The sequence below is a fragment of the Pteropus medius genome, unplaced genomic scaffold, assembly GCF_902729225.1.
Source record: "Pteropus medius unplaced genomic scaffold, Ma_sr-lr_union100, whole genome shotgun sequence".
NCBI classification, from domain to species: domain Eukaryota; kingdom Metazoa; phylum Chordata; class Mammalia; order Chiroptera; family Pteropodidae; genus Pteropus; species Pteropus medius.
Window position 1 is genome coordinate 46,214,204 of NW_024349800.1, and position 27,254 is coordinate 46,241,457.

The following is a 27,254-nucleotide window of genomic DNA, read 5'->3' on the forward strand; positions in this document are numbered from 1 at the left end:
CTTCCAAGGATATTACTTTTACTACAGTGACATTGAGTCAAAATTTTCTCGTCTAAGATTATTCATTTAATCTGATTCAAGGATTTTGGGCAGCTTATCAAAAGAACTTTGAAATTGAAGTAGAACTTTAATATCAATGATTTGAATCAGTAAGTTTTTGTGACTGACTTTAGATTTGGCTTTGAGTCTTCTGACAGACACCTGGCAAATAGGAAAAATGGGGTCAATTATATAGTTCTCATTATTAGGTAGGAGGAAGTACATAAATTCTTTAAAGACAAACAAATCTATACTTAACTCTAAATTTTGAAAGAAATGTCTATGAATTACTTAATACAGAGGCATTGAGCGATGAAATGTCACTGTTTAAGTTTTTTTTAAGTGCAAGGACTGTAACGGATCTGCGTTTACAAAAAAAGGTTTTTATATTCAGAAAACAGATAATTGTCTCAAAAACTTATTGCCTGATTCTAGGATATCATGAATTGTTAAAATGCAGTATTGATTTAGTAATGGCTCTGGGGTGGATGAGGGGAGAACTGCTACATTGAATAATTGCACATAGTAGTATAGGCAAAAAGTTAAAAAGTGACCGTTAACGAAATAGGTATATTATAAAAAGGTGACAATCAAAAATGGTCATCATCAACAAGTAAATGAAATGTTAAGAACTGTGCTGTATGGTTTTTCCAAAGACATCAAAAAGGTTTTATAATTTTGCACTGCTCCTTTTTTATAAGATAATATATTTTAGTAAGATAAAAAACTTAAAAATCGTAATTATCCAGCCAAAGAAACCCATCTTCTCAGGTGTGAGGATAGTAATTGGATATGTGAACTTGCTCTGAAAACGAAGCACAAAACACAGTGTGTGCATACATGATTGGTGTACTGTAATCTTTCGAAACGCATTTTGGTGAATCTTTTAAAATAAGGAAATATAAAAGTAATGAGTTCTTGGAAATACATTGTTGAAAGAAAAGTTTAGATGTATCTGAAATGCAACATAATCAGTTTAATAACAATCTGCAATTAGATATGAATATGTTTAACTTTGGGGTTTCCTATGACTATAGTAGGAAGCAAAATTATTTCCTGAGTCTTTTGTTTTCTGTCTTCTTTTGAGCTTCTTCCATTTTACCCTCTCTGTTCTTTGGAGAACAGCTAACCATTGAATGTTCTGTGCTTGTTTCCTTACTGAAATTTTATTGCCAGAGTAGGACTGTTTATTCTTTTGTGAATCCTATTTTAAGGCACTTGTATTGATCCTTTTCCCAGTAGAAAGTTTTGCAAAAATGAGAGAAAATTTTTTGAGGTCATAAAAACCACACAAGCCACATGTATCTCTGATCTACACATTTTTTTTTTCTGTAATAGAGATCAAATCTTTACATTTGTACAAGAAAAGCTAAGATTTCATTGATTTGTTACATTGAGACAGTTTCCTTAAATTTTCTTGCATCATATTCTTTGGGTTTACTCTTCATTATAGACTGATATATTATGTTTAACAATGCTTCTAACTTTTAAGCTGTTTTGTTTCCTTAGTCTTTTGTATTGCTCATGACTTTAAGGTTTTACAATTTGAAGTAGTTTTTAACATCATAAAACTCTGGTGACATATCATTTCTTTATTACGTTCCCAAATATGCCTTTTATTTTTATGTACAAGGGCTCTTGGGAATGATTCTCTCAGAGGCTTAAGCTGTGACTTGCCTTCCATGAGAACTGAAATTATTTGGTAAGCGCTTGCTTTCTTTTTAGCTTCTAATTTTTCCCTATTTTATTTTGTACATGATATTTGTTTCAAGGTCAAAGGTTCCGTTACAGTTACTATGATGAATCCCAGGGGGAGATTTATAGATCCATTGAACATCTAGATAAAATGGTAAGTCTTTCAGGTGTGGGGTTTTAATGCTCTAAGGTTTTTTCTTTAATTTCAGATTAGTGATTCAAGGCTTAATATGTTGAAATATACAATGGACTAATAATTCTTTCCCTACCTTTAAATGTACAAAATATAGTTTGTAATCATATGAATATTGATTATAAAAATAATCCCTGTTCTGTTAGTACAAATTTCCTTCATCCTAATTTTATTTGATTAATGAGAGTACTTAAGAATAATTAGATACAGCTTTTAGATACTCTTTGGGAGTGTGTGTTAGTTTTAGAGACAACAGGAAACTGATGCCATTATTTAGTGTTAAGTAGAGACAACCAGAGCAGTTTTTTAATTTATTACTTTGTTTTATTTTTTGGCCATTTTGATTTTTCTTAAATGGAATTCAATTTGTTATTTTAAATATAGAATTTTAAAATGTGATTTTATTCTTATCTAGCCCAGGAATACAGTAGACATTGATCCTGTTATTTTTTCCTTGATGTAGTATGGTAGTACTTCTTTTAATTAAAAAGTCATATAAATCATTTTGGTGTTTACTCATAAATAGAATATTAAACTTGGCAGATATATCACTAACTTACTCTGACCTTGGACAGATCATTCAATTCTCTAGTCCTCAATTTGTCATCTATAAGGCGAGAGACTTGGAGTAATTGGTCTCTAAATTATCTTTAAATTCTACATCTTTAATTCTTACATCTGTGATCTGTTAAAATCAGCTTTACTGCCTGTGAGAAAAGCTTTATGTGTATATTTTAGTACAGGAACATATAATTTATAGTAGATAAAATATTTTAGTACATAAAATCTTTTAGTAAGAAATCTGGATCTGAAACTATAGATAGATTATATCACGTAGCATATTTTATTAAAAGCCAAATAGAATGAATGCAAATTTAGTTACTTAGGAGATTTTATTTTTTTAATTTATTTAAATTTATTACTTTAAATCCAATTATGGCTTATACTTTTACCTTTGGAATTTTGTCTGGATTTTAATTTACTGACTTTTCTTTTGGCTTTATTATGTCATTGTTTCAGTCATTTGAGTCTTTTCTGGCTTCTCTTATTTTTCTGAGGTTTCATTATTAGTTCCCTCAGCAAACTTTGCTGGTTCTTTCATCACCTATTTTCTTCATATAGCAAATGGTTAATGGGTGTCTATAATGCATCTGGTACTGTGAAGTATTGACAGTATTAAGAACAGAAAACATGGTCTCTGACTTAATGGAACATACCGTCTAATCTTCAAACAATCTTAGAATGAAGTTATTACAATATAGAAATGTAAAAAATATTTAGGCAGCGTGGACACACTGGTTTCCTTATTATTCTTCAATGATGCCATATATGTGCCTAGCCTAGGGCTTTTGCCCGTTTTGCACTTGTCTGTTAACTTATGGCTTTGCTCAGCTTTCACCTTCGCAAGGAGGCCTACTGACCACTCTGTTTAATTTTGCATCCTATATACTCTGCCTTTTCAGGATTCCCAGTACACTTTACCTTGCTCTACTTTTTCTTGTAACAAACTAAATATTTTACTTATTTATTGCAATTTTGTTCGTTTAGTTTTTTGTTCACTGATGTATCGAAAGTGCTTAGAATAGTGATTAGAACATAAGTAGGTGCTTAATAAATACTTCTCAAATGAACAATTTAGTGAACATAATGTTCGTATATACATAATTAAGTTAAATAAATACCAATAAATATATATTTAATAATGTAAATGCCCAGGCACAACTCTATTAGAAGACACAATGAAATAGTTAAATGCTTGTACACATAGTATTATTAATGTAGCAGCTACAAATGCAAACTTAACGTAGTTATTTTGTATTTGTGACTCACATTACTAAGTTGCGTGACTGGGTGACTTGATTTTCTAAAATGTTGATCAATTCTTAGTAAACTTGTAAACCAAACAAAGTGTTTAGTCTTCTTTTACTTTATAAGATAGATTCCTGGGAAATCTGTGTATTAAAGTCATGCAAAGCTTCTTTGTATTTGTATGTAAAATGGTGTTAGGATGTATATAATTATAAGCAGTTTTTTTACCTACATGAACATGTAAAAGTGTCATGGGATAAGAACAGTTCTTTGTGTGTGGGACTGTCCTGTATTGCAGTCAGCATCAGTGGACTCCACCCATTAAATCCACCAATAGCATCTTTAATTTTAAAAATTGCCCACAATTTTTCATTATGTCCCTATGGCGAGTAGTTGTTCTATGACTTTACTGTATTTTTCTTCTTAGTACTTTGTTCAGTGATTTGATGGATGAATGGATGGGAGAGTGGTGAGAAATGAAGCCAGAGAATCTAAAACAGGCTGTTTAAAGGATATTAAATAGGAAGGCGATAAAATCAGATTGTATTTGAATAGATCATATAGCTGCAGTGTAGCAGGTGGGTTGAAAGGAGGCCAAGGGGGTACGTGGGTAGACTCGTTGGGTAATTGAGGTGAAAAGTGGTAATTTGGACAGTGGATGGTGATGGTGGAGGAAGGGACAGAGTGGATTTATTCAGTATATTTGAAAGACACGTTTACGATAGGACTTGGAGATCCAAGTATACTTGCGGGGGTGGGGGCGGTCAAGGATGGCTCCTAAATATCTGGGTTATGCTGCTTGTGGGATGTTATTCTCTTAAATTGAAGCAGAAGAAGATAGGAGGTAGGAAGGCCATAAATCTTATTAGGGATATGACATCCAAGTGGAGATGTCAATAAAGTAGGCATTTGGATTTTCATTTTGCCAATTATTTTTGAGTACATTTACAGCTGTAGGCACTGGTGGAGATACGGCAGTAAACAAGCAGACTTGATCTCACAGGAATTTTATTCTTACAGGAGGGAGGTACACATTGTTTTAAAAAAGTAAGGATGTAGGTAAGTTAGTTTCTAATAGTGATGGGTGCTATACAGAAAAGATAAAAAGGGGTTTGAGATAGTAAGTAATTCGAGGCTGATTGGAGAAAGACTTCCTGGAGGAGGAACATTAAACTGAGATGTAAATGATGAAGAGCAAACCAAGTAAAGATCAATCAGAAGGAAGAGCATTCTACACTGAAGGAACTGCCTGTGTAAGTGTGTTAGAAGAAAAGAAGAAAGGCTAGGATTGCAGGAGTATTGTAGATAAGGGTAAAAATGGTATAATCTGTGATAAAAGAGGTAGGCTGGGATCAGATAATGGAGGGCTTTATATTTCCAGGGCAAGACATTTACATAAGTGCAATGGGAAGAGAGATGACGTAGTTTGCAGTATTTTAAAGGTTACTCTGGTTGTTGTAGAGAGTGGGTCCTACAGCAGAGTCAAGAGTAGTAACAATGGGCCTTGGCAGTAGTTTAGGGAGAGAAGATTGATGGTAATTAAGGCCAGGGCAGAGATGAGGTTGTCTGCTATAGTAATCATCAACCCTGTTTTTACAACTGAAATAATTCATGGAACTTTTTCAAAATAGACTTGCCCATACTCTCCCCCTGGAGATCCCTTTTCATTTGTGAACTTGAATTAGGCAACATTTAATTTGGCAAATGTAAGAATCCATAAATCAGTGATTGATGCTTTTAGCACAGGGAAGACATTTTCCCCAAAACATTGGCTTACCTGGTACTCTGAAGTGAGTGAACATAATAGCATCCTTTGACTCTAGAATTGTGGTCACATTTAAATACTTTATATTCTTTGTTATTCTGTATATGCGTTATATATAAACATTCATTCTTTTAGCCTTTCTCCTAACTCTCTGCTGATTGTTAATATTAAGAGTACTAGCTTTATTTGTCTCTTGATGTATCTGATCAGTTAGATTGATAGACTTTGGTTTCTTAATTTGAGGCAGAGCAAAAACAGTAACATTTACCCATTGGCATAGATCTCATAACTTCTGAAAGTGTTGCTTTTTCTGCTAGCTGCTAAGACTTTGAAACTAGAGATTTTTGTTCAAAATGTTTAAGTAGAACCAATGAGCTTTAGGCTGACTTCTGAATCTGCATCTGAATTACCTTACTGTAGATATCTAAAGTTACTAGAGCATAACTTTAAAAATTTTATTTAAATAGTCTGAAATACAATTTCTGAATAAATATCAAGTATTCGATTTTAATATTTGATATAATATTCAGAGTTGATTGTTGTCCATTTATTGAAGCATTTCTATTTGTATAAAAAATTTTTAAATGGCTCATAAGTGTTCTGTTCTTTTATTAGCATGCTTTTAATTCAAGTTATAAGTCAATTCTAGGAGTTAGAATAAATGGATTAAAATAAGAATGGTTGGCTCTGTTTTATATTCATGTATGTATGTTTTTATACATATATGTATATATGTACACTCACTGTTAGCATATTCATTTCATATAATGTGTTTTCTTAATTGATTTAAATAACCAAATGGTGAATATCCATCTGTATATTCCTTTCCTTTCCTAAAGTGCATTTTATGTTATAAATAATTTCATTTATTCGAGAGCCAGTATCTTAGTTTCTACATGCAATCTTTCCTGAGCAAATACAGTGCAATGGTTCTCTGTGTATTATAAAAATGTTAGCAATTCTGAATTATAATAATTATACATTTTGAAAATAAATTATTTTTAAGTAGAAAACTTTAGGTTTAACTTGTTCATAATTAGTGTATTAATTAAGTTTGGTTCTTCTTTGTTATTAGAAAAGTCTTATTAAATGTAGTTAGTAAAAAGCTAGAAAAGAAATGAAAGTATTTCTAGGTTGTAGAACCAAATAAAAGTCGCTATTCTTATTCCAAAATGTTTATATCTTTAGCATTTGAATATCTTGGAAATTAATTATGTGAAATAAACATATAATGAAAGAAAAAAAAAAAAAAAGGAAATCCTGATCTTCCAGATGTTGAAGTTGTGGGGACGGGGAAGATAACTACTTATAGGAGATGCAGAGTCTGAAAGTCATAATGTTGTCAGCTATTGACCATGGCTTTTGGTAATTAGTACTTTGTAATTTCAGTAATTACAGTGACAAAAGCAGAATGTATTTGAAGACATTGATTTTTAACTTTTTAGATCACATACTTGAAACATTAACCATTCTTATACATATTTTATATATGTTACATGATCAAATATTCTTTTTTCTGTACCACTTTTGATGTAGACCAGTGTTTCAGTGTGGACATTGGCAAATTATTTATGATTTGGCAGAGAGAATCTGAAAATATCATTGTAGTCATCCTTATAACTTCTTTTCCTTCCACATTTATTAGTAGTTACTTCATTTACTTCGAACTTCATCCACTTCCTTTCTTCCTACTCTTTTGATAATTAAATTATTTCTGTTTATCTATTCATTCTGCTTTCTCTTCAACTTAGTTTTATAACATCATCTTTAAGGTACCTATTTAAGATAGCTACATATTATCTTTAGGATAGTACATTGCTTCTTAGCACTGCTATCTTTAGGGTGTTTTTTTTCCTCGTAAAATTTCTTTTACTGTTAGGTTTTATCTTGATACCTTTTACAGAAACCAGAATATTTCTTTTTCTCATCTTACTTCCCTAAATATGTACCCATATCTCTAACATAAAAGTATATCCTTACTTAAAAAAAGGAATCCTAATGATTTGATAATATGGTGGTTAATTATGTGCTCATAATTAAAAGACACCATTCTAGTTCTTATTTCTTAAAGACCTCTAAAAAAGTTTTGGTACTCTTTTGTGTTTGTTACTTTAGAAGGAGATTACTTGTGGGTGATAGTATTTAAAATTAAATAAAATTTAAATTAAATATTACATATAGATAAACTTTTTAAAAAGAGAAGATCTTTTTTTATTATTATTATATTAGAGTGTTGAATTTACAGTTCTGTCAGCTAAAAGTTTAGGATTGCCACTTGGGATTTGACATTACAAGCTTTCATTCATTACTTGGAGAGTCAGCACAATGATATATTCCCTCTGCTCTTGTTCCCCTCAAGGTAGAGAGTTAGCTTTCAAACTGAGGCTTTCTTGCTGATGCTGCTAAATTGCTCAGAAATCCAGATCATGATGTATAGACTTTTGGTGTTTATAAATGCTAATTTGAATCTTAGAGCTGAATGGGTTATGACCTACTTCACTGCTTCATATTAGATTAAATTCATGTGAATAAATATTCAATATACTAGGCTGTAGGCAAACTTCCCATTACCTGGACTTTATATTCACTAATCATATCTTCCAGTATTTTAAGGAATAGAAAAGTTAAGCATATTTGAGAAGTTAGGCATATTTGAGAAGCATTTTATTTTCATCATCTTGAAATTTTGGCAACAGTATTAAGCTAGTGTTTTCATCTTCTTGGAATTTTGGTAATAGTAATTTCAAAATTGTTAGCATCAAAACTTAAAATATATACAAAGTGTATTTGCCAGTGTTCTGTATTAGTTAATGGATGTCTTGTTTTATTATCATTATTGCTATTGTTTGTGTACTTCATGAATTTTCTGATTCTAGAAGTTTACTCATGAGAAAAGCCTTTTTTTCTCTCTGTCTCTCTTCTATGAAAAGGCATACTTCTTGACTGTCATATTTGTCAAAGAATTGAGTGTAATGAAATTAATTCTTGCCCTAGTAGGTACAAAACACAGTTAAGAGAAGTAAAATTTTAAATTTAATCCTTTAGCTTCCATCATCTCAATTTAAAAATTTCCCTGTTGTAATTTAACCATTAAATCTTAATTTTGAACATTTTATTTAGTAGCGTTTTTTCTACACTTAAAATTTTATGTCTTTCTATATGAAATTTCTTGGCCAGTTACTTTGAATTCTTAGTCTTCTGAAGTGTGATGATTAGCTTCGTTCCCTTTGAATTCAATATATAAATATGATACGTTTGTGAAAAAATGTGCTTTGAGATTTAAACATTAGGACATATATTGGAACCTCAGTGTTAGGTAACTTATTAATGAGTAGAATTCTATTTAAGGTAAGCTGTTTTAGACTTCATCCAGGAGCATTCAAAGTTCTTTTACAATATGTATACCTATGATAGCCATGTGAAGTTATTCTAAGAATTGTTAGTATGTCTTTTGTTATACTATATGAAGCAGTGTAGGCAATGAGAACGATCCTAGGATTAGAAATTTAGAGGCAAGCTTTAAATCCTTTTTATGCCTCAGTTTTTTCATCTTCAGGTAATTATATCTTGATTATCTGTATTTATAGAAGAGATTTGTTACTTCATCTCTAAATTACTACTTAGTATAGAAATATATTGTGTGATTTTCTTTGTACCAGAATTGTGATACAGATTTATCTTAGGTTTAACTTTTAAGTTAGTTCTCATTTCTGTGAGCTTGCACCAAATGTCAATGGAGACTGCTGACCTGGAAGCCTCCTAGTTGGCAGGGGAAAACCAACTTAGCATTAAATACTGGTTGTGGATAAGTCTGAAGAGTGGCTAATTGATGTGCAAGTAATTGAAACTTGATTATACATGCATACGCCTGTCTTTCAGATATATTTGTAGAAAAATGTGGTCATGTTTATGAAGGACCTGAATTTTTTGAAAAACTTTCTTTATTAATTAAATTTTGATGTTGCCACTGTAGTATTTGTATGTCACCCACTGATTACTATCATTTTTCAAATGAATGTTTATCTGATTAGGTGCTTTTAAGCTATGCTTGTTTTATTAAAACATGTTGAAATATAATTTTAAAAAACCACACAAAATATATCAGTTAACTTCCTAGTTAAACTACCATTTACATTTCTCCCAGAGGATATTAATCCAGTTTATTGAATACAAATGTAAAGTATTTTACCAGAATAAGAAAACAAGGTAAGGTAATTGCTGAATGAATTGAGTTAGAATCATTCATTTATTTGCCTGATTCAGATGAGTTAAAGTTGCTCTATAGTAATGTGTTATCAACACATTATTTGAATGCATTTGCAGAATATGAACTTAGTGTGAACAAATGTCCAAGTCATAGTGGTGGTTTTAATTGTAGCCTAAAAACTTTGATTCTGAACTTAAGTCTTGAAAATAAAGCATTCTCGTTTAAAGTTTTAAAAAGATAAAAAGATTTTCTTTTTTTTTTAACTTGTTTATAAAAGACCTATTTTGCTTAAGCTTTATTAATCTTTTGTGGGTTTTGAATTAATTAAAAATATGTAAATTATATTCTTAGTTTGTAGTATCTTTTTAATCAGCTACCTAGATAATTCCTGATAATTTGAAATGCCTTGTATACTCTTGATATTTAAGTATTGGTATGGAAATAGGTAAATTACAATCAACTTTTGATTATTTATGCCAGTGGTAGGAGAAATAATGGATATGGGGAAAAACAGACTATATCAAATTTAATTTTAGATTTTATATGAAAAATTTCACAACAGATTTACTTTTGTAAATATTTTATATAAGAAAAATATACAATTGTGAAATGTTGGAGGATTGTGAAAATGGTGTAGAAACACCAGAAAGTCAGAGAAAACTAAACTGAGGATTAAAAGTTTTCTGTTAATAAGTGTTATGTATTATTGAGTGTTGACTAATCGATGAATGAGTTTGGTATTTCACAAGTTTTATTAAATGTATTTACTTTTCTTTAATTGAAAAATTAATATTAAGCTCTGTGTAATAGTTTTGAAATGAAACTAGTAAATAATAGTGTTCTTTTTTTCTTTTTCATTTTCTTTCTCTCTCTCTCTCTTTTTTTAGGGTATGAGTATTATAGAACAATTAGACCCTGTATCTTTTAGCAATTACTTGAAGAAATACCATAATACTATATGTGGAAGACATCCCATTGGGGTGTTATTAAATGTGAGTATCACTAAGAAGCCTTGATTTTTTAACATTTGATCCTATGATGTTTCAAAATATTTTAATTGTTATCATCTATGATACCTTATTAGCTTTGGTTTAAGTACATATAATCAGTTTTCTTTCTAGTACCTTTAAGAAAATTTCTATTTCCATTGTTTTGGTTGTTTGAATAAAGTTATTTATCACTGGAAGATAGGCCAATACATTCTTTTAAATACAGAAAGTTATTTAGAATAGAAACCCCTTTTTCTCTAGATTCTCAGCCAATTCCAATATGTTCTTTATAAATATAAACCAAAGGAGTCTTTCAGGAGATATGTTCTCATTAGTTTCTTGGTTTTATTTAGTGTCTAGTCTATATGAAAAACAAATTGAAGATATTGCTCTTGAACTTTAGATATTTATAAGTTACTAAAGCAAGATGGATGATACTTATATGTTTTTCTCTTTACAACGAAAACAGTATTTCATTTAAAGAATGGTAAGAGACAGAAATTTTGGTTAGCTATATTTTCAAAAGAGAACATTTTTTTTCTCCGATAAATAAAAAAGTATGGATTTTCTGAAAGATAATGTAAGACTCTTTTAAGGAAGAAAAAAGTGTATGCTCAGGAATAGGAGGAGGAAGTAATTATGGGGTCATTGTTAGGAAAGGCAGAGAAATAATGGAGAAGGTAATATAGTCTAGAGTAGTTCTAGGGTAGGCACTTGAAGACCAGTGTTAATTTAATGTGACTTGAAAGACAATACATTGTGGATATTTTGGAAGGGTTTTCTTTTCAGCAGTATTGATTATCTGGAAGAAAAGCCTGTAAAGGGCTTAAGCTATACTTATTTCCTAACATCTGAATTGGATCAAATAAAATTTTAATAAAATAAATGATGAACCAATACACAAAGTAAAAATCCTGATATACCTCTTAGATCTGGAACCTAATTTATGTCATTTCAGATTTAGTAAAAGTCAGACAAAGACTCCAGCATTTCAAGATAGTATAAGTAGCTAAGATTTAGTTTACAGAATAGAGAGAAAGATACTGTGGGTTTTTGTTTGTTTTTTAAAGTGGCCTTATTAAAATACAGAGAGAAGTTGCGGTGGAAGATGACTGATATTTATTGAGAAGCTATATTAGGAGAAGTTCTTTGAGAGAATGAAGTAAGACATTCTCTCTTATTCCTGTTGAGCATGAGGTGACGAGAAAGTCAAGAAACAAGTGATGAGAAGAGAGAAAGAGAGATCTAGGCTTCAGCTATAAAGTAGACCATGTTAAGCCACCAACACATTCAAAGAGTGCTCATTTTTTTTACATGTCTGTCATAACCAACTTTTTCTTTTTCTAGGCTATCACAGAGCTCCAGAAGAATGGAATGAATATGAGCTTTTCCTTTTTGAATTATGCCCAGTCAAGCCAGTGTAGAAACTGGCAAGACAGTTCAGTGAGTTATGCAGCTGGAGCACTCACGGTCCACTGAAGCTCTGACTCCTCAGGGATGCCACCTGCACATACTCATACTCTGTTCGGGGTCCCAGCCTAGCCCTTACCAAGATACTGGTCCTGGTTTGGGGGGATTCTGAAACCTCAAACTAATAGAACTTTCTTCTCTTCTTTTCTAGTAGGTGTAGTCCTTCCTTAATTTCAACTCGTTAAAAAATGCTTTATAGTTTAGGGCAGTGGAAGGAAGGCTGGCATCAAATATTTTGATCAAAAAAGATGGCAATGTAAAGGCTCAGTTATGGCAGACAGTTTTTGAAAGTAACTTGTAAAGCATTTACCATATCCTAAATTTGCACTCTTTGCAGACTTGTGCACATATATTCCGCTTTCAGAATAGTTTTGCAAATTGTACACAAACAAAACAAAAAAGGTGGAAGCTTTTTAATAAAGAAATTGCATTTATAAATGATCTGTATTAGAATATAATAAATCTCCAGTTATAGTCAATTACTACCCATGTTGTACAACAGATACCTTCTATTTTAGTTGCTAATAAAGGGCTACACAACTCAAAAATAGTCTGATTTAAACTTATTGCTCTGTGGTATATATGAAAATTGTTTTTTATTAATTCCATCTCAGAATTTTTATGTTAAAAGTGGTAAACTTCAGCTCTTATATAAAAACATGTTAGGATGTATTTTATAATTTGCATATTTATGTGATTTTTTTTATCACAGACATTAGAATCATATTTAAAAGTTAGCTTTTAAAATTACATACAGTTTGCCTTTTTGTTTGTGACATCACTTTGTGTCATTATTATATTGTATATTCAAGATCGGTAAAAGAACATAGTTGTAGTTCTTTACTTCAAAGATAGTGTTTGATAGGCAGTGGTCTGCAAATGAGGAAACACTGAATATTGTTCTTAGAGATTTTCAAATCATTGCAGACCATACACTGCTGCTTTTTTCAGTGCTTTAAGCAATTTGACTCTCTTACTTGAATTTTTAGCAAGAAATCATTAATAATATCAACAACAAAAAGCCACTGGATTTTCTTATAGTTCTACAATTTTTTTTTGTCATGATTTTTGGTGCGGCTCTTCCAACTAAAATAATGGTATGGTGTTGTATTTCTTTCTTTAGCGTAGACCAATTCTAGTCACTTTGGGATAATATGTAATTAGTTAATTATTGGCCACCACGCATGTACTAGATAATACTCATTTTAATCTAACACTGGGTATCTACATTACATTGGAGAGTGTTTATATCTTCAGTGTTATGCCAGAATAGCACAATTTTTAGATGCCTTGCACCAATTTTATTTAAAGATTTACATTATTATTTAATACCAACTTTTTATACTCAAGAATTGAGATAAAATGCTATCTTTTGGATTCAAAATTACCTACCTATACATGTGTGGAAATTATACTCTTATGTATTACTAATTTATTTCCCATCAGTTAGATATACTTTTGAGTGCTATAAATATTTATTCCTTATTTATTATAGAGACTATAAAAATTTTAAAATTGACTATGGAGTGAATTTTTAATGTTTTATGAGTATAAAACTAATACATGATTGTTATGGAAAATTTAGAAAATACTGAAAAGTATAAAGAAGAGAAAAATTATCTGCAATCTCACTATCCAGAGATAGCACTGTTAATACTTTTTGTATTTCCTTTCAGTCTTTGTCTATGCTATTTATATGTATGAGTGTGTATATGTGTTTGTGCGTATGCATAATCACAGTATTGAGATTATACTGGCCATATAGTTGTATATTCTACTTTTTGTAACTTAACATCACAACTTCCCCATGTCTTTGAAAATGTGATTTTTAAAAATGGCTGCCTAATATTCTGTTGTATGAATACACCATAATTGAACCCGTTCTTTCTTTGGATATTAGATTGATTCTGATATTTCACAATTATAAATAATTAGTGGGATGGACATCTTTGTATGTGAAATTTGAACTCTATGTTAAACTAGGTTTTTAGGATATATTCATAGGAATGGAATAATTGGTATAGATGCTGAGAACTTTTTAGGCTCTTTAAAATATGGCCAAATTACCCTTCAGAAACTTTGTGCCAAATTAGCAATATATGAATATTCATCATACTGCTCCTTCTCCACTATTGATTATTATTTTTTCTAATCTTTTAACAGTTTGTTAAGCAAATATTTGTTTTTTCTTTTGATCATTCTAATTAATGAGTGGTTTTACAATGAATTCTTTTTTTGCCTTCTGTTATTTTATAGTTGATTGATTAATAAAACACAAGCGGGTTGCTTAGGTTGAGTGGGCAGTAGCCTTATAAGTATGTTTACTGTACATTTAAATTCTAGAATATTTCAACATCACTCTACCCTTTCTTAGAATATTAGCATCTTTTATACTCAGTCATTAAGTTAGAAAGAGTTCCAAACTGATAGTTAAATGTTGGCTTCTAGTTCTGTCTCTGCCACGAATTAATTCTCTCACCATAAATATTTCATGTTGTATTGAAACTTTTCTCATCTGTAAAATGTAGAGGTGATCGCTTAAGCACTTTCTAGTTTCAAAGTACTTTAATGTTGTGACTTTATTCTTTAGAGATTCTGGTATCAGTTATGTTAAAAAGCCACAAGATTGAATTAGATTACAAGTATTATCTTCTGATTTCACTCTACATATATGAAGAGTTGTTATGGAAAAAGAGGTTTTTTTTAACACAAGGGGGAAATTAATTTGCATTATTTAATGTGATTAATATTACCTAAATTGTTGAACTTAAGCTTTCCTACTTTAAGTGCCTTTAAAAGTGTTTTCTATTTGAAATCCAAAATGTAAAGGAAATTATGTAGTTCTATACAGTTTCTTCTTTATTTTTACTTTGAGTTATTTGCAGCAACTTTCTTTAAACCTTAGATTACACAGATCAATATATTCATAGATTCTTCACTGTTCCATTAGTAAGTCCTAGAGAAATGTATGTTAAAGATTAGCTCAGTGAGCAGGTAAGTAAATGCTTGGTCCTGGGTGGGCAGCAAATCTCCATACAGAGTAGAATAAAGGACTGTTTGGTATTCTACTTTTTATATTTAGATATTCCAATATGGATGGCAGGCATTCTTAATTAGGTAATGGTTCTCAAATTTTTCTTTGGTAGCAGATATTTCATTACCCTAGATTAGAGATTGGCAAATGTTTTGGGTAAAGGGCCACATAGTAAATATTTTGGGTTTTGCACATGAAACCATCTCTTTTTCAACTATCTACCATTGCTATTGTAGCACAAAAGCAGCCGTAGACAATTTATAAATGGGTGAATGTGGCTGTGTTTTCACTCAAACACAAAAAGACATTGAGCTGGATTTGGTCTGTGGGCGGCAGTTTCCTGCCTGTCTCCTGTCTTAGATGGTGTAGTTCACTTGTAGTTCAAATTCTTAGCTAGTGATTTAAACTGCAATGAGTGGTTGTATCATCCCAACCCTCTGTCAGTTTGATGTGGTCTAGTTGCTAGGTTTGAGTGTTATTTAGGATTATAAAGGTAAGTGGAAAGTAGGTAACAGAAACTAGGGACTCTTAGAAACTTGTGTTAAAGCACTTTGAGGACCTTTTATTTGCTAGAGCTCATTGAAAGGTTTGCTTTGCTGCCATAAATTAAGAGTGATGAGTGGAGGTTGTGATTGGTTGTTGCAAATTACATAAATTATTCTAGGCGCGTGGCTACCTAGATAGAGGTGGAGAATGGATCAGATGAACCTTTCTACCTGAGCATTTTAGGACATTAAGAGAGATTGTGAAATGTGAGACTTTATTTTGCCATGTAAAGACTTTTGGGAAAATAACTACCATCTTCCATCACTATCACTCCATTTACCGCTACCTCCCCCCTAAGTATTGAGGAATGACATAAGCTCAGAATAATAAGCATTATTTAACGTGAATATTTTTAAGTTGATGGAAAAATTACTACACTGTTCTTTTCTCATTTACTCTAGATCACTGAAAACTTCATCAAGGAGTGGTATCAGTCCATAGACTGACATGACAGTTGGGAAGTGCTGTGATATATAGTTGCTGAAAGACATAATGTAGTTATAAAACTATTACTGATTAGGAGATGTAGTTAACCACATGCATTCCGATATTCAGAGTAAAACTTTGATATCATTGTGTTAAATTGTAAGTGCCACATATTAAGGGCGTCATTATGAACTATAGATGAATTATAGAGTTGATAGGGAGGCAACTTTTGGAATGCTGAAGGGCATGAATACTATAGAAAGTGGGATGCAATTAAAGAAATTGGTGATATTTATTTTGGAGCAGATAAGTTTAAAGAGGGAGTTTTCTTCAAGTATTTGACTGCCATTTGTAAGAAGGAATCAAATTCTTTGTTCCAGGTGGAAAAATTAATTGTAAGAAATAGAAGTTTCTGGTTTCACACTTAATGTTCTAAGTGAAAATCGGGTCTTTAAAATCATTCAGAGCTTGATCGGGGTTTGTAGGTAGGATCCCGGTACTAACCACATCAGCATTATTTGGTATAGATCTAAAATTATGGGTCACCAAGCTGAAAAAAAGCTAATGAAATTAGTATAAGTAACATGAAACTGATTTCATTTATGTAAAACTCTTAAGGGCAGTCATTTTTAAGTAAAAATTTATTTTGATCATTTAACACTAACTTTCAACACATTATAAATTGGTAAGATGATTGTTATTTAATTGTTATTGATGGAACACTGGACCCTTAGAATAACTAATATACTTTTTTTTTTTTGGTTTCAGTTAAAATATTTAAATATAAGCTAAAGTTCTCCCTTTTACTGAAATAAATTTAAATTGGTCTTTGAATAAGTGACTTAGTTTTCTTAAACAGTGATGTTTCTTAAATCTAAAACAGAGCTATATCAGGAGCAGAAAAGAGTATTGAGGGAGCTTGCACTTTTTTATACCCATTAATGTCAAAATGGCTGAAGGGGAACCTGGAGCAGCTGGCCGATAAGCTTTTTTTGCGCTCTTCCTTTTCTCCTACCCTGTAAATAGAACTGAGTGGCATGTCACCGTGTCTTCATTGACCATGCTACACATTTGGTAAAATTACCCTCAACTGATGCTCGTAACTGGGACTTCTTTTTAAAAGTCACTGTTGTGGATGGGTTTATTTGCTATCACGAGTTCATTGATATTTTCTGCTTGTTAGGTAATATGTGAAGAACTTCAGGCTTTTAGATATGTCATTTATTCAAGGGTTCTACAGTGATCCTACAGTGATCCCACAGTGATTTGTACCCAGGATGTAATACATTTACTCTGTATGTGTATTTGTGTAATTCTAATGCAAAGTTTTGGCCAATCACCCTATAAAAATCATGGAAAAAAATTTAAAAAACAGTTCTGATTTTTAAAGCCATAATGTAATACAATTGATTTTTCATATAAATTGTAAATTATGTTCAAATGCATATTTTATACTGTAAAGTGAGGTTTGTAACTTTACTAGATGTAGTGGTATTTTTTTTTCTGTCATCCTGATAATGAAACCAAAGAGAATATAAATACCATTATTGATTGAGAAGCTATTGAAGGCCAAGTGTATTTGACTATGAACAAGACATGAGTTCTGGTCTTTAAATCTGCCAATGTAAACTTTTGGAAAATATTTTAATTTTTCTGACCATGATATTCTCTGAATTAGTTACTGAATGTGATGTTATATACGTTTAAGTAAAGAGTATTAAAAAGATGAAAACTAAAAACACTAGAATGATATATGAATGACAAGAGTTTTGTGAATTTTTAAAATTAAATATTTAGACTGTTGAACTAGATTTAATAAAAGTATTTTTAACTTAATTTTATAAATGGAATTCTTTTTCTAAGTTTTTTTTCCTATTTAAAATTTATCCATTTGAATCTAGCACATAATAGGCATTTTGTTAGTGTTTCTTTAATTTCGATGAACTGAATTTTAAAAGAAGAACAAAAGGCAATCTTCATATGAAATGTTTTCTAAAGGATTGGAAAACATAAACTTTTTAATTGGAAGCCCTTTTTAAATGGGCTTTTTTCATTTTCAGTTTTTAATCCAGCTTCCTTCCTACTTTTAAAAGACAATAGAATTTAGCACTTCGTAGATTCTTTGTGATGTTAAATGAAATAAATGGTAATGTGAGTGAGTGATCTGGTAAATTTGAAACCATTGGCCCATGATTCTTAACTAATATTTTGCAATATCTTCTGGTGTTTACTGTTATTTAAAGTGTTGCAGAGTTTTTAAATCAGTTAATTAAAATGTGTTTTAGCTGCTTGCCCAATGACATGTCCAGCCAGCTCTCAAGTAGAAAGGCACTATGGAGAGCTAGAAGCATTGCACGGAATCCATTTTCATCTTTGCCAGTGAGTTACTGCTGATTTGCTGGAACAATTCACTGCTGTTTTCAAGAGCAGAATTTATTGTTTTGTTAACATGAGTTAGAATTAAATAATATGACTCTTAAGGGCCTTTTTACCTTTGACTTTTTATGACAATAATACAAATACCTTATTATTTAATATATTGTACTTTTAATTTTTAAAATACATTTCATAACTTTTTTTTCCTCTTAACTAGCAACAGTAAGTAGGCCAGACATCATTCTATTTACTGCTAGAGAACCTAAGGCCCATACAAATGAGTTATCTAAATTTACATGGCTAGTTAGTATCAGCTAGAACAAGAATTCAACTCTTCTAATTCTCAGTCGTTTGTGTTACAAATACTATACTGTATTATTCTGTATTTTATTTTTTGTGCTGGCTGTTGAATTCAAATAATAATGAATTTTGCAACTTTTAAAGTGGGAATCATTCATGGAAATGTCTATCTAGATTAACCGAGGCAAAAATAGATTTCTTTTGGTAGATTAAAATTCTCCTAAGGACTCTGCAGATTTCTCTTTTCTTTGCTGGGAGGTTTACTTTTAGACCTCAGAATTCTGTTCTATTGCTTGCATCATTAAAATGCACTGCTTCTTTGTAATGGGACAGTGACAAAAATGAAATTTAAGTTATTTGGTATGTGAGTCTTACTGATATTGAGACTTTACAGCAGACACTTGACCATGCATGAAGTGTCCTGCAAGCACCTGTGACTCTGCCTTGGATTTTCTCGCCTGCACACAGGGCAGAGTGGAAGTGCTAGGAAGATGGGAGCCAGCCATCAGCCAGTGATGGATGGGAATTGGAAGATAATAATTCCAGCTTCCTTGCCCTACTGGTGGTACTCTGAGACATATTTCACATTGTCTCCTCAAGTTTCCGGTGGGACTGACTGGACCTCATTTCCCACAGCAGGAAATTCTTAAATATGTATTCCTAATTTTCTTCCTCTTCTCTGCCTCACTTCCCATTTCTTTATTATGTTTCCTGAGACTACCTCCCAGATGAGCTTCTTGTCTTTGAATCCTTGTCTCAGTCTGTTTCTGTGACAAACTTACATGTTTGATTTGAGAAATAAGTCATTACTAGTGTTCTTGTTATTAGGAAAGATTTTTTTAAAGACAATTATTTAGGTCTAAAACAAATATTTTAATATTCTGACTAGTTTATCTCATAATCACATCCATGTTTAATTTAAATTTTTTGGCTTCATTTTATAACAAAAATTCAAGGTAAAAAATCTTAGGTAGAAATTAAAGGTAAATATCTCAATGGAAATCTTTCTACCAGATCTATTTCTTTCTTCTTTTTTTTTTTTTTTTTTAATTATGGGCCGATTATCCAAATGACTTAAGGACACATTGGATATTTTGGTAGAAATTAAATTAAGACAGAATTTATTTCAACCAAAATTATAGATTATTTTCTCATCAAATCCATAACTTTCTCATTTCTTACCAGGACCTGCTTGTTCCCAATCAGGGACCAGGATTAGCCTTGTCTAACATTGACTGTAAGGATAAATTTAGTTCCTGGATAATTTCACCAAAGATGATTCTGTGATCCTTGTTAAAACTTTTTGTGATCTTATTAAGGACTAAAGAATATGGAGTTTATAAACAATAAGCTCTATATTAAATTTTGTGCATAAGTGCATCTTTTATAGTTCTTTGATACCTTTTGAATTAGAAATACAGGTTTTTATATTTTTAAAATATGCTGTGGGAAATATGTATTCATTTTAGGCATATGTTAGTTATTAGTCATCACCTTTCTTTCCCATGTAAAAATTGTGATTTATGTGCCTGAAATGTATCCTTTTGATTAGGTTTATGACATGCAACATAGATGAATTTAAGCAAGCTTATACTTCTGTTTATAGGGCCACTCTAAGAGTATCATGCACACATATTTTCCTACAGAAAAAATAAAATAGTTAAAGAATATATTTTAATTAGTTATCCTGATTGTAAAGTAACATCTTTAAACATCTCTGTATTTTTTTAAGGAAATATACCAGCGTGTGTACAGAGTGTTTTCCCCCAATGTAATTGCCTTGTGGTACCTTCAGATTCTGCCATGTTCTTTTGAGTACATGGCAGAACATTTCTTGACATTTGAAACTGTATTTGTATGTTAGAAATGGTCAAAGGGCAGCTGAATGATTAGATTGGATAATATGGTTTAGGGGGAAAATATGTTAGTTATAAAGAAATAAGTCTACCTTTCTCTTGAGATGCATCAAGCTTGCCTAAAGTGGAAACTCTCCCTAAAATCTCCACAGTGGTATACTGGAATAAGTGTATAGCCTTAAAATAACTTTTTGTTGTTGTTTGTTTATTTATTTACCTTACGCCTACAGCACCTGGTCTTCCTAGGTGGTCTCCCATCCAAGTACTAACCAGGCCCGACCCTGCTTAGCTTCCGAGATCAGATGGGATTGGGCACATTCACGGTGGCATGGTCATAGATAAATTAACTTTTTGCTTGTAAATACAAGTTCTGTTACTTCAAAAAAATAATCTTGTTCCATTTTATTCACATTACATCTACCCAGCTAATTAATAAATTCAGTCAAGGCTTTTGGCATTTCAAATATCTCAATATGGTAGATTGAAAACCTGGTGTAAGAACCAGAGATGATTTTTAAAAATGTGTCAAGAAAGCTGGCCCATTTCCTGAACACTGTATACTTTCTATAAATAATATTAGATAAAATGATTAAAAATGAGGAATATCTTTTAAAAGTCTTTACTGGAAGCTGACTTCTTGTGTTATATGTGAACAATCTCATGATAACTTGATGTAAAACAAGCTTGAAAAATTGTCTCCTTTTAAAAATTTATGTATTTTTCATCACCAGTAGGCCACTTACGCAGTACCTCTGAGGTATTGAAATACAACCCGGCCTTTTTAACGTTTAAAAAATGCCTCCTGCCTTCTATTAATGTTAAGTACTTGTATTCGAGAATGTTGTATTTCTGGGTATTTGTTAATTTGATGGATTTTAAAAGATTAGTCTGTTCCTGAGAGCTCTTAGGTACTATTGTCAGAGAATATTAACTTGGATGAAACAATGATCCATGTTTTAACAGTTAAAATATTAAAAAATTTCTATTTAAAAAGCAGATCTCTATAATTGTCGCAGATAATGTTATAATTTCTGGTTCTCATAATTGTTTTTGTGTTAGGAAAGTATTCTACCTTGCAGTAACTGATTTGTAGTTTTTCTTTTACAAAATTTCACTTTTATTAATGCAAAAGTAATTTTTAACTAAATGTTTACATTATCGAATGGGGAAAATACTAAGTAGACTGAAATTAAAGCATGGTGTTTTGTATGGAGTTTGTGATTGAATATCTAAAGGTTGTTAGTTTTCACTCAGGGATTTACAGAAGAGTTAATAATAGATTCAAAATTGTTTGATTGTAACTTACATATTACATGTAGAAATTTTGCGTTAAGTGTTTTTTTAATTTTCACATTTATGCTTATTTTTTAAATGGAGATTTAAAATTTTCAGATAATAGGAATGTAGGTAAATATATAATATTTAAAATGTTACTAGTTTATTACTTGAAAGGAACTTTGGTTCAGTGAGTGATATCAGCTTTTGTATGGTGCAACTACATGTTCTTTTGTCTTTCCTTGAAATTTTATCTAAGAGATGTCTGCCTTAGGTGTCTGTGACTGAAGTTACTCCTGCTATAAAATGGCTTAGAAAATATTTTTAGCAGAAATTTCATAGAAATTTCAGTACTACATGGTAAAAAAAGCTTTCTGGTTAGAATCTTGAGCTTTTCTTGTTCTTTTCTACCCAATTATTTCCCACTACCCCTAGGAAAACTAGACATTTGTAAGTGGAATAATGTTCATTGAATTTCAGTCTTTTTGCCCAAGGTGAGCAGTACTGTGATAAGGAGATATAAAAAAATTTACTTCCCTCTCATAAGAGAGCTTACAGCACTTAATATTCTTAAAGAATAAATCTTTACCAAGTTTTGTACTTACTTATAGATCAGCCTAGAACACCCTCAAGAAAATAACAGATGGATTGTGTAGCAAAATAGAGATATTGAGATTTTTGAGCATGGAGATTTTGTCATGTTAATGAAGAATAATGTTCTTTCAATTGAAGATAATGAGGTTTTTAAATGGAAAATATAAGACAAAAATGAATATGAATAGTCAAATATTTTTTAAAATTTAAACTATTAAAGATAAATTGGTTATTCATAGGGAAAAGATACTGTATGTTTTAATTATCTTCTATGTATTTGAGAACTAAAGCAGTAAATGCCAAGATTTATCTGTTTCTCTTCCCTATTTTAGTTGAGATCTTTCACCTTATAGTTAATTGACACAGGTCATTATATATAATAGTATTACTAGTTTAATTCTGTAACGCTTTTTATCTCCTAACATTTAAAAAGACATTTCCTCTAAGATAAAATATACTGATATGAAAAGACACTGATCTCCTCTTTGTTTTATTTTTCCCCTGTATATTACCATCAGCAACAACAACAGCAGCCCTGTTTTAATAGCCCTGGGGAGGCTACTTTTACCTGGGAGAAACTTCTTCTAGGTGGTCTAAACCTGTGCCTTCTGGTAATAAGTGATCTATTCATTCTCTGGGATCCTTAGCCAGAACTTTATTTTTTTAATACTCTTCATACAGCAGCCCCATGTTTGGGTGCAGGAGTGGTGTTGGGTACATTCTCCTCCTTATAGTGGTTTCTAAGATGCTTTATGGCCTCCGCCTTCCAAAAAAAGTAGCAACCTCTATCTTGCCCTTTCTCCCTTTCCCTGATTTTGTTTCTCCAGCCTCCTTCATTGAAATACATATGGGAGAATATGACTCTGTAAGTATGTAATTACTGTATTTCATATTCTTTCCCCATGACTATTTTGTAACTACCAATTTGTACTTATTAATCCCTTCACCTTTTCCACCCAGCCCCCCAACCCCCCATCTCACCTGGCAATCATCAGTTTGTTCTCTGTATGAGTCTGTTTCTGTTTTGTTGGCTCATTTATTTTGCATTCATTTTCTTAATTGGCATTCATTTTAGCATTATCTCCTAACTAAGCAGTCCTACCATTAGTCATACTACTTTAGTTCATTTCCTTCTAAATGTCAGTGTCAATTTAGGTAGCCTGTAAGTGTATTGAATATAAGGAAAAGGGGGAAGGGAAGAAATAACCATTTATAAAGGTACTGAATTTTATTGCTTATGGTAAATAATGTTTTAATCTTTTGCCAAATTAAAATTTTTTAAAGAGAAAAAAATTTATGCAAATGTTTGTAAACGTGTATGTAAATATGTTGTTCTCTTTACCTCCTAAAAATCATTAATAAAAATGGATTTTTAGTTTCTTCTGGAATGGGGTTCCTTTGTGTATAGTAGGGCAAATTCTGCAAGCTAAAACAACACTTCAATCTGCGTTTCTTTTATCACATGACATTAGAAGAGTTATAGCTTTTTCTATTTTGTTGTAATTTTTCAGTGTTTCTTCCCCTTTTATATGAGAAAGAATGTCATTGATTTCATTGAGATATAATTGACATTGTATTAGTTTTAGGTGTATAACATAAGGATTCGATATTTGTATATATTGCAAAATGATTACCACAGTAAGTCTAGTTAACATCTATCACCACATATAGTAACAAAATTTTTTCTTGTGATGACAATTTTTAAGATCTCTTTTCTTAGCAGCTTTCAAATATGCAATACAGTATTATTATAGTCACCATGCTATACATTTCATCCTATGACATGTTTATTTTATAACTGGAAGCTTGTACCTTTTGACCCCCTTCACCCATTTTGCCCACCCACCATCCGCTATCTCTGGCAACCACTAATCTGTTCTTTGTATCTATGAGCCTTTTTTTTTTTAAATTGATTTCACATGTAAGTGAGATAGTACAGTATTTGTCTTTCTCTGACACATTTCACTAGCATAATGCCTTTAAGGTCCATCTGTGTTGTCACGATGGCGAGATTTTTTTTTATGGCTGAATAATATTCCGTTGTATATATATATCACATTTTCTTTATCTATTCATCCATTGATGGACACTTAATTTGTTTCTGTATCTTGTCTATTATACTGCTGCAATGAACATGGGGATGAAAATATCTTTTTTTTTCCAAATATCTTTTTGAATTAGTGTTTTCATTTTCTTCGAATAAATACCCAGAAATGGAATTCCTGGATCATATGGTAGTTGTATTTTTAATTTTTTGAGGAAGCTCATTCTATTTTCCATAGTAGCTACCCCAATTTGCTTTCCCAACAACAATGCATAAGGGTTCCCTTTTCTCCACATCCTCTCCAGCACTAATTTCTTCTTTTTTGTTTTTGTTTTTTATTTTTGGATGAAAACCATTTTAACGAGTGTGAGGTGATATCTCATTTTGTTTTTTATTTGCCCTTCTCTAATGATTAGTGATGTTGAGTATCTTTTCGTTTACTTGTTGGCCATTTGTCTTTGGAAAAATGTCTTTTTAGATCTGCCCATTTTTTAGTCAGATGGTTTTTTTCTATTGAGCTGTATGAATTCTTTATATATTTTTTATATTTGCCCCTGAGCAGATATATAATTTGCAAACATTTTCTGACATACAGTAGGTTACCTTTTCATTTGTTGATGATTTCCTTTGCTGTGCAGAAGCTTTTTAGTTTAATGTAGTCTCACTTGTTTATGTTACTTTTGGTTGGGGGGTGAGATCCAAGGGTTATCACTTAGACTGATGTCAAGGAGCTAAATGCTTATGTGTTTTTTCTAGGAGTTTTATGGTTTCAGGTCTTATATTCAAGTCTTTAATCCATTTTGAGTTAATTTTTGTGTACGGTGTAAGACAGTGGTTCAGTTTCACTCTCTGTTGGTTTCTGTGCATTAGATGAAACAACCACCTCTCCCAGTCCTGAAGGAGTGGCTCCTTTTAGGAGAGGAACCGTATTGTTCTACCCTGCCCTAGGTCTGGTTGCCTCTCAAACCTCTGTTATTGTCCAAGCAACCTGTTTTACTTTTAATTTGAATGTGTGCTTATACCTGCCGGTGTCCCAAAGGGGAGGGTCTCAGTCAGCATCTAGGTTCAGGGGATTGGAAGGCAGACATTCATGGAGCAGCTTTTAAAGTATGCGAAGATAAACAGTCCTATGGGACCGCAAGTGTAAGCCCTTCTGGCTACCAGAGTCAGGCTATCTGGAAGTGTACCTTGGGTGATAGTTGCAAAAATTGGGGCTCGAGTCAATAACATAAGCTCATTTTTGAGAGATACTGATGAGTTGTAGCGAGGCAGAGGGAGGGTGCAAAGATGGCGTCCGCTGGCCTACATTCTCTGGGAGCAGTTCCATAACTTCTAGCTATGTGGCAAACCTGAAAGCTGCCCCTCAGGCTGAAGCTCCAGGAAAAGCAAATGGGCCTCTTTCTCAGGAAGACTGAGAATGTATTTCAATCTGCTATCCTTGCAGTGTCTGGGGCATGGTCGTCTACCATGAACTGTCTTTCCTATTACTATAGTTCTGTGGGGCCCCGGAACATAAAGCCCCACTGTCCGCCAGAGCCAGGAGATCAAGGGGCATGCTCTGGGTGGAAGCCACAAAAACGCTGGCAGCAGACTAAGTAAAAGCTCCCCGCCGGGAGATATCTGCACTCTGGAGTGTGGCAGAGGGAGAGTGTGTAGATGGCTCTTGCTGGCTTTTGTCCTAAAGGATATCCCAGCAGTCCCCCGCCCCTCCAGCCAGCGCTTCAAGATTAGCAAGCAAATCTTGGGCGCGCCTAGTCTGGGCACTTTTCTGTGGCTGTTTCTGTGCTCGGCTCTGAGGTGATGAGTCTGGGTACTGGCCCTTTAAGAGCCACTTCTCAGTTTGCCACAGCCCTTTGGGTCTAGTGGATGCTAGCCCCATTGGTTTTCAAAGCCACATGTTTGCGGGGCTAGTCTCTTAGGTGCAGTTTGTAAAAGTTGAGGTGCTCGATGTGGGGTACGAACGCCAAGCTCCTCGAGCGCTGGGCTTGCGAGTTCCCCCCAGTGGTGGGTTGCTGCACTGGTGGTGGGTCTTAGGGTGAGATCGAGTCTCGGCCTCTCTTGCCGTCTTTGATGTGGCTTGTTACTTGTTCGCTCAATGTGAAGGGATTGCTCAGCTCGTTTTTATGTCTTCAGAGGAAATTATTCCATATGTTGCTATGGATTCTGTGTGTCCCCGGGAGGAGGTAAGTTAAGGATCTTCCTGCGTCACCATCTTGAATTGCCTCTCACTGGTTTTTAAATGTTATTTTGTGGTGAATTAGGTCTCGAGACTGGTTGACCAATAGCATTTACTAAATATTGAAAAACTAATGATTAATTGGTCATCTCTGTCTATGATATACTTTGATTCATGGAAATTAGTTCAAAAAATGAAAAATCGCTCTTTTGGAAAAAGGAATTTTAATATGGCGTTGCGTGTACATTGTGAGAAAAACGGCTATCCTAACAGTATTTTGCAGAGTCTTCTCACATCATATAAACATTTATAAAAATTTTGTGCTTGATTTTGGAGTACACGCATGGAAAGAGGAGAAAAAAATTCAGAAGTAAGTGGCACACGGAGAAGGATTAAAAAATGAACGGTAAAGTGGAGAGGATTGACTATATTTTTAGTTTTGAGAAAGAATGTGTTCTGG

At 32.3% G+C, this 27,254-nt stretch overlaps 1 protein-coding gene and 1 pseudogene across 4 annotated transcripts in view; one reads left to right on the forward strand and one right to left on the reverse strand.

The window, feature by feature from the left end:
• The window catches only part of MEMO1 (mediator of cell motility 1), a 95,474-nt gene extending 71,520 nt beyond the window's left edge, over window positions 1-23,954 (forward strand). For all 4 annotated transcript variants that reach the window (XM_039887465.1, XM_039887466.1, XM_039887468.1 and 1 more), the window contains 3 exons: window positions 1,812-1,888; window positions 10,596-10,700; window positions 12,045-23,954. In XM_039887465.1, the coding sequence (XP_039743399.1) occupies window positions 1,812-1,888; window positions 10,596-10,700; window positions 12,045-12,176 (314 nt within the window). In that variant the 3' untranslated portion in view covers window positions 12,177-23,954. The remainder of the gene's footprint in view (window positions 1-1,811; window positions 1,889-10,595; window positions 10,701-12,044) is intronic.
• On the reverse strand, window positions 20,927-21,045 carry LOC120622241 (uncharacterized; annotated as a pseudogene).
• Window positions 23,955-27,254: the final 3,300 nt, after the last annotated feature.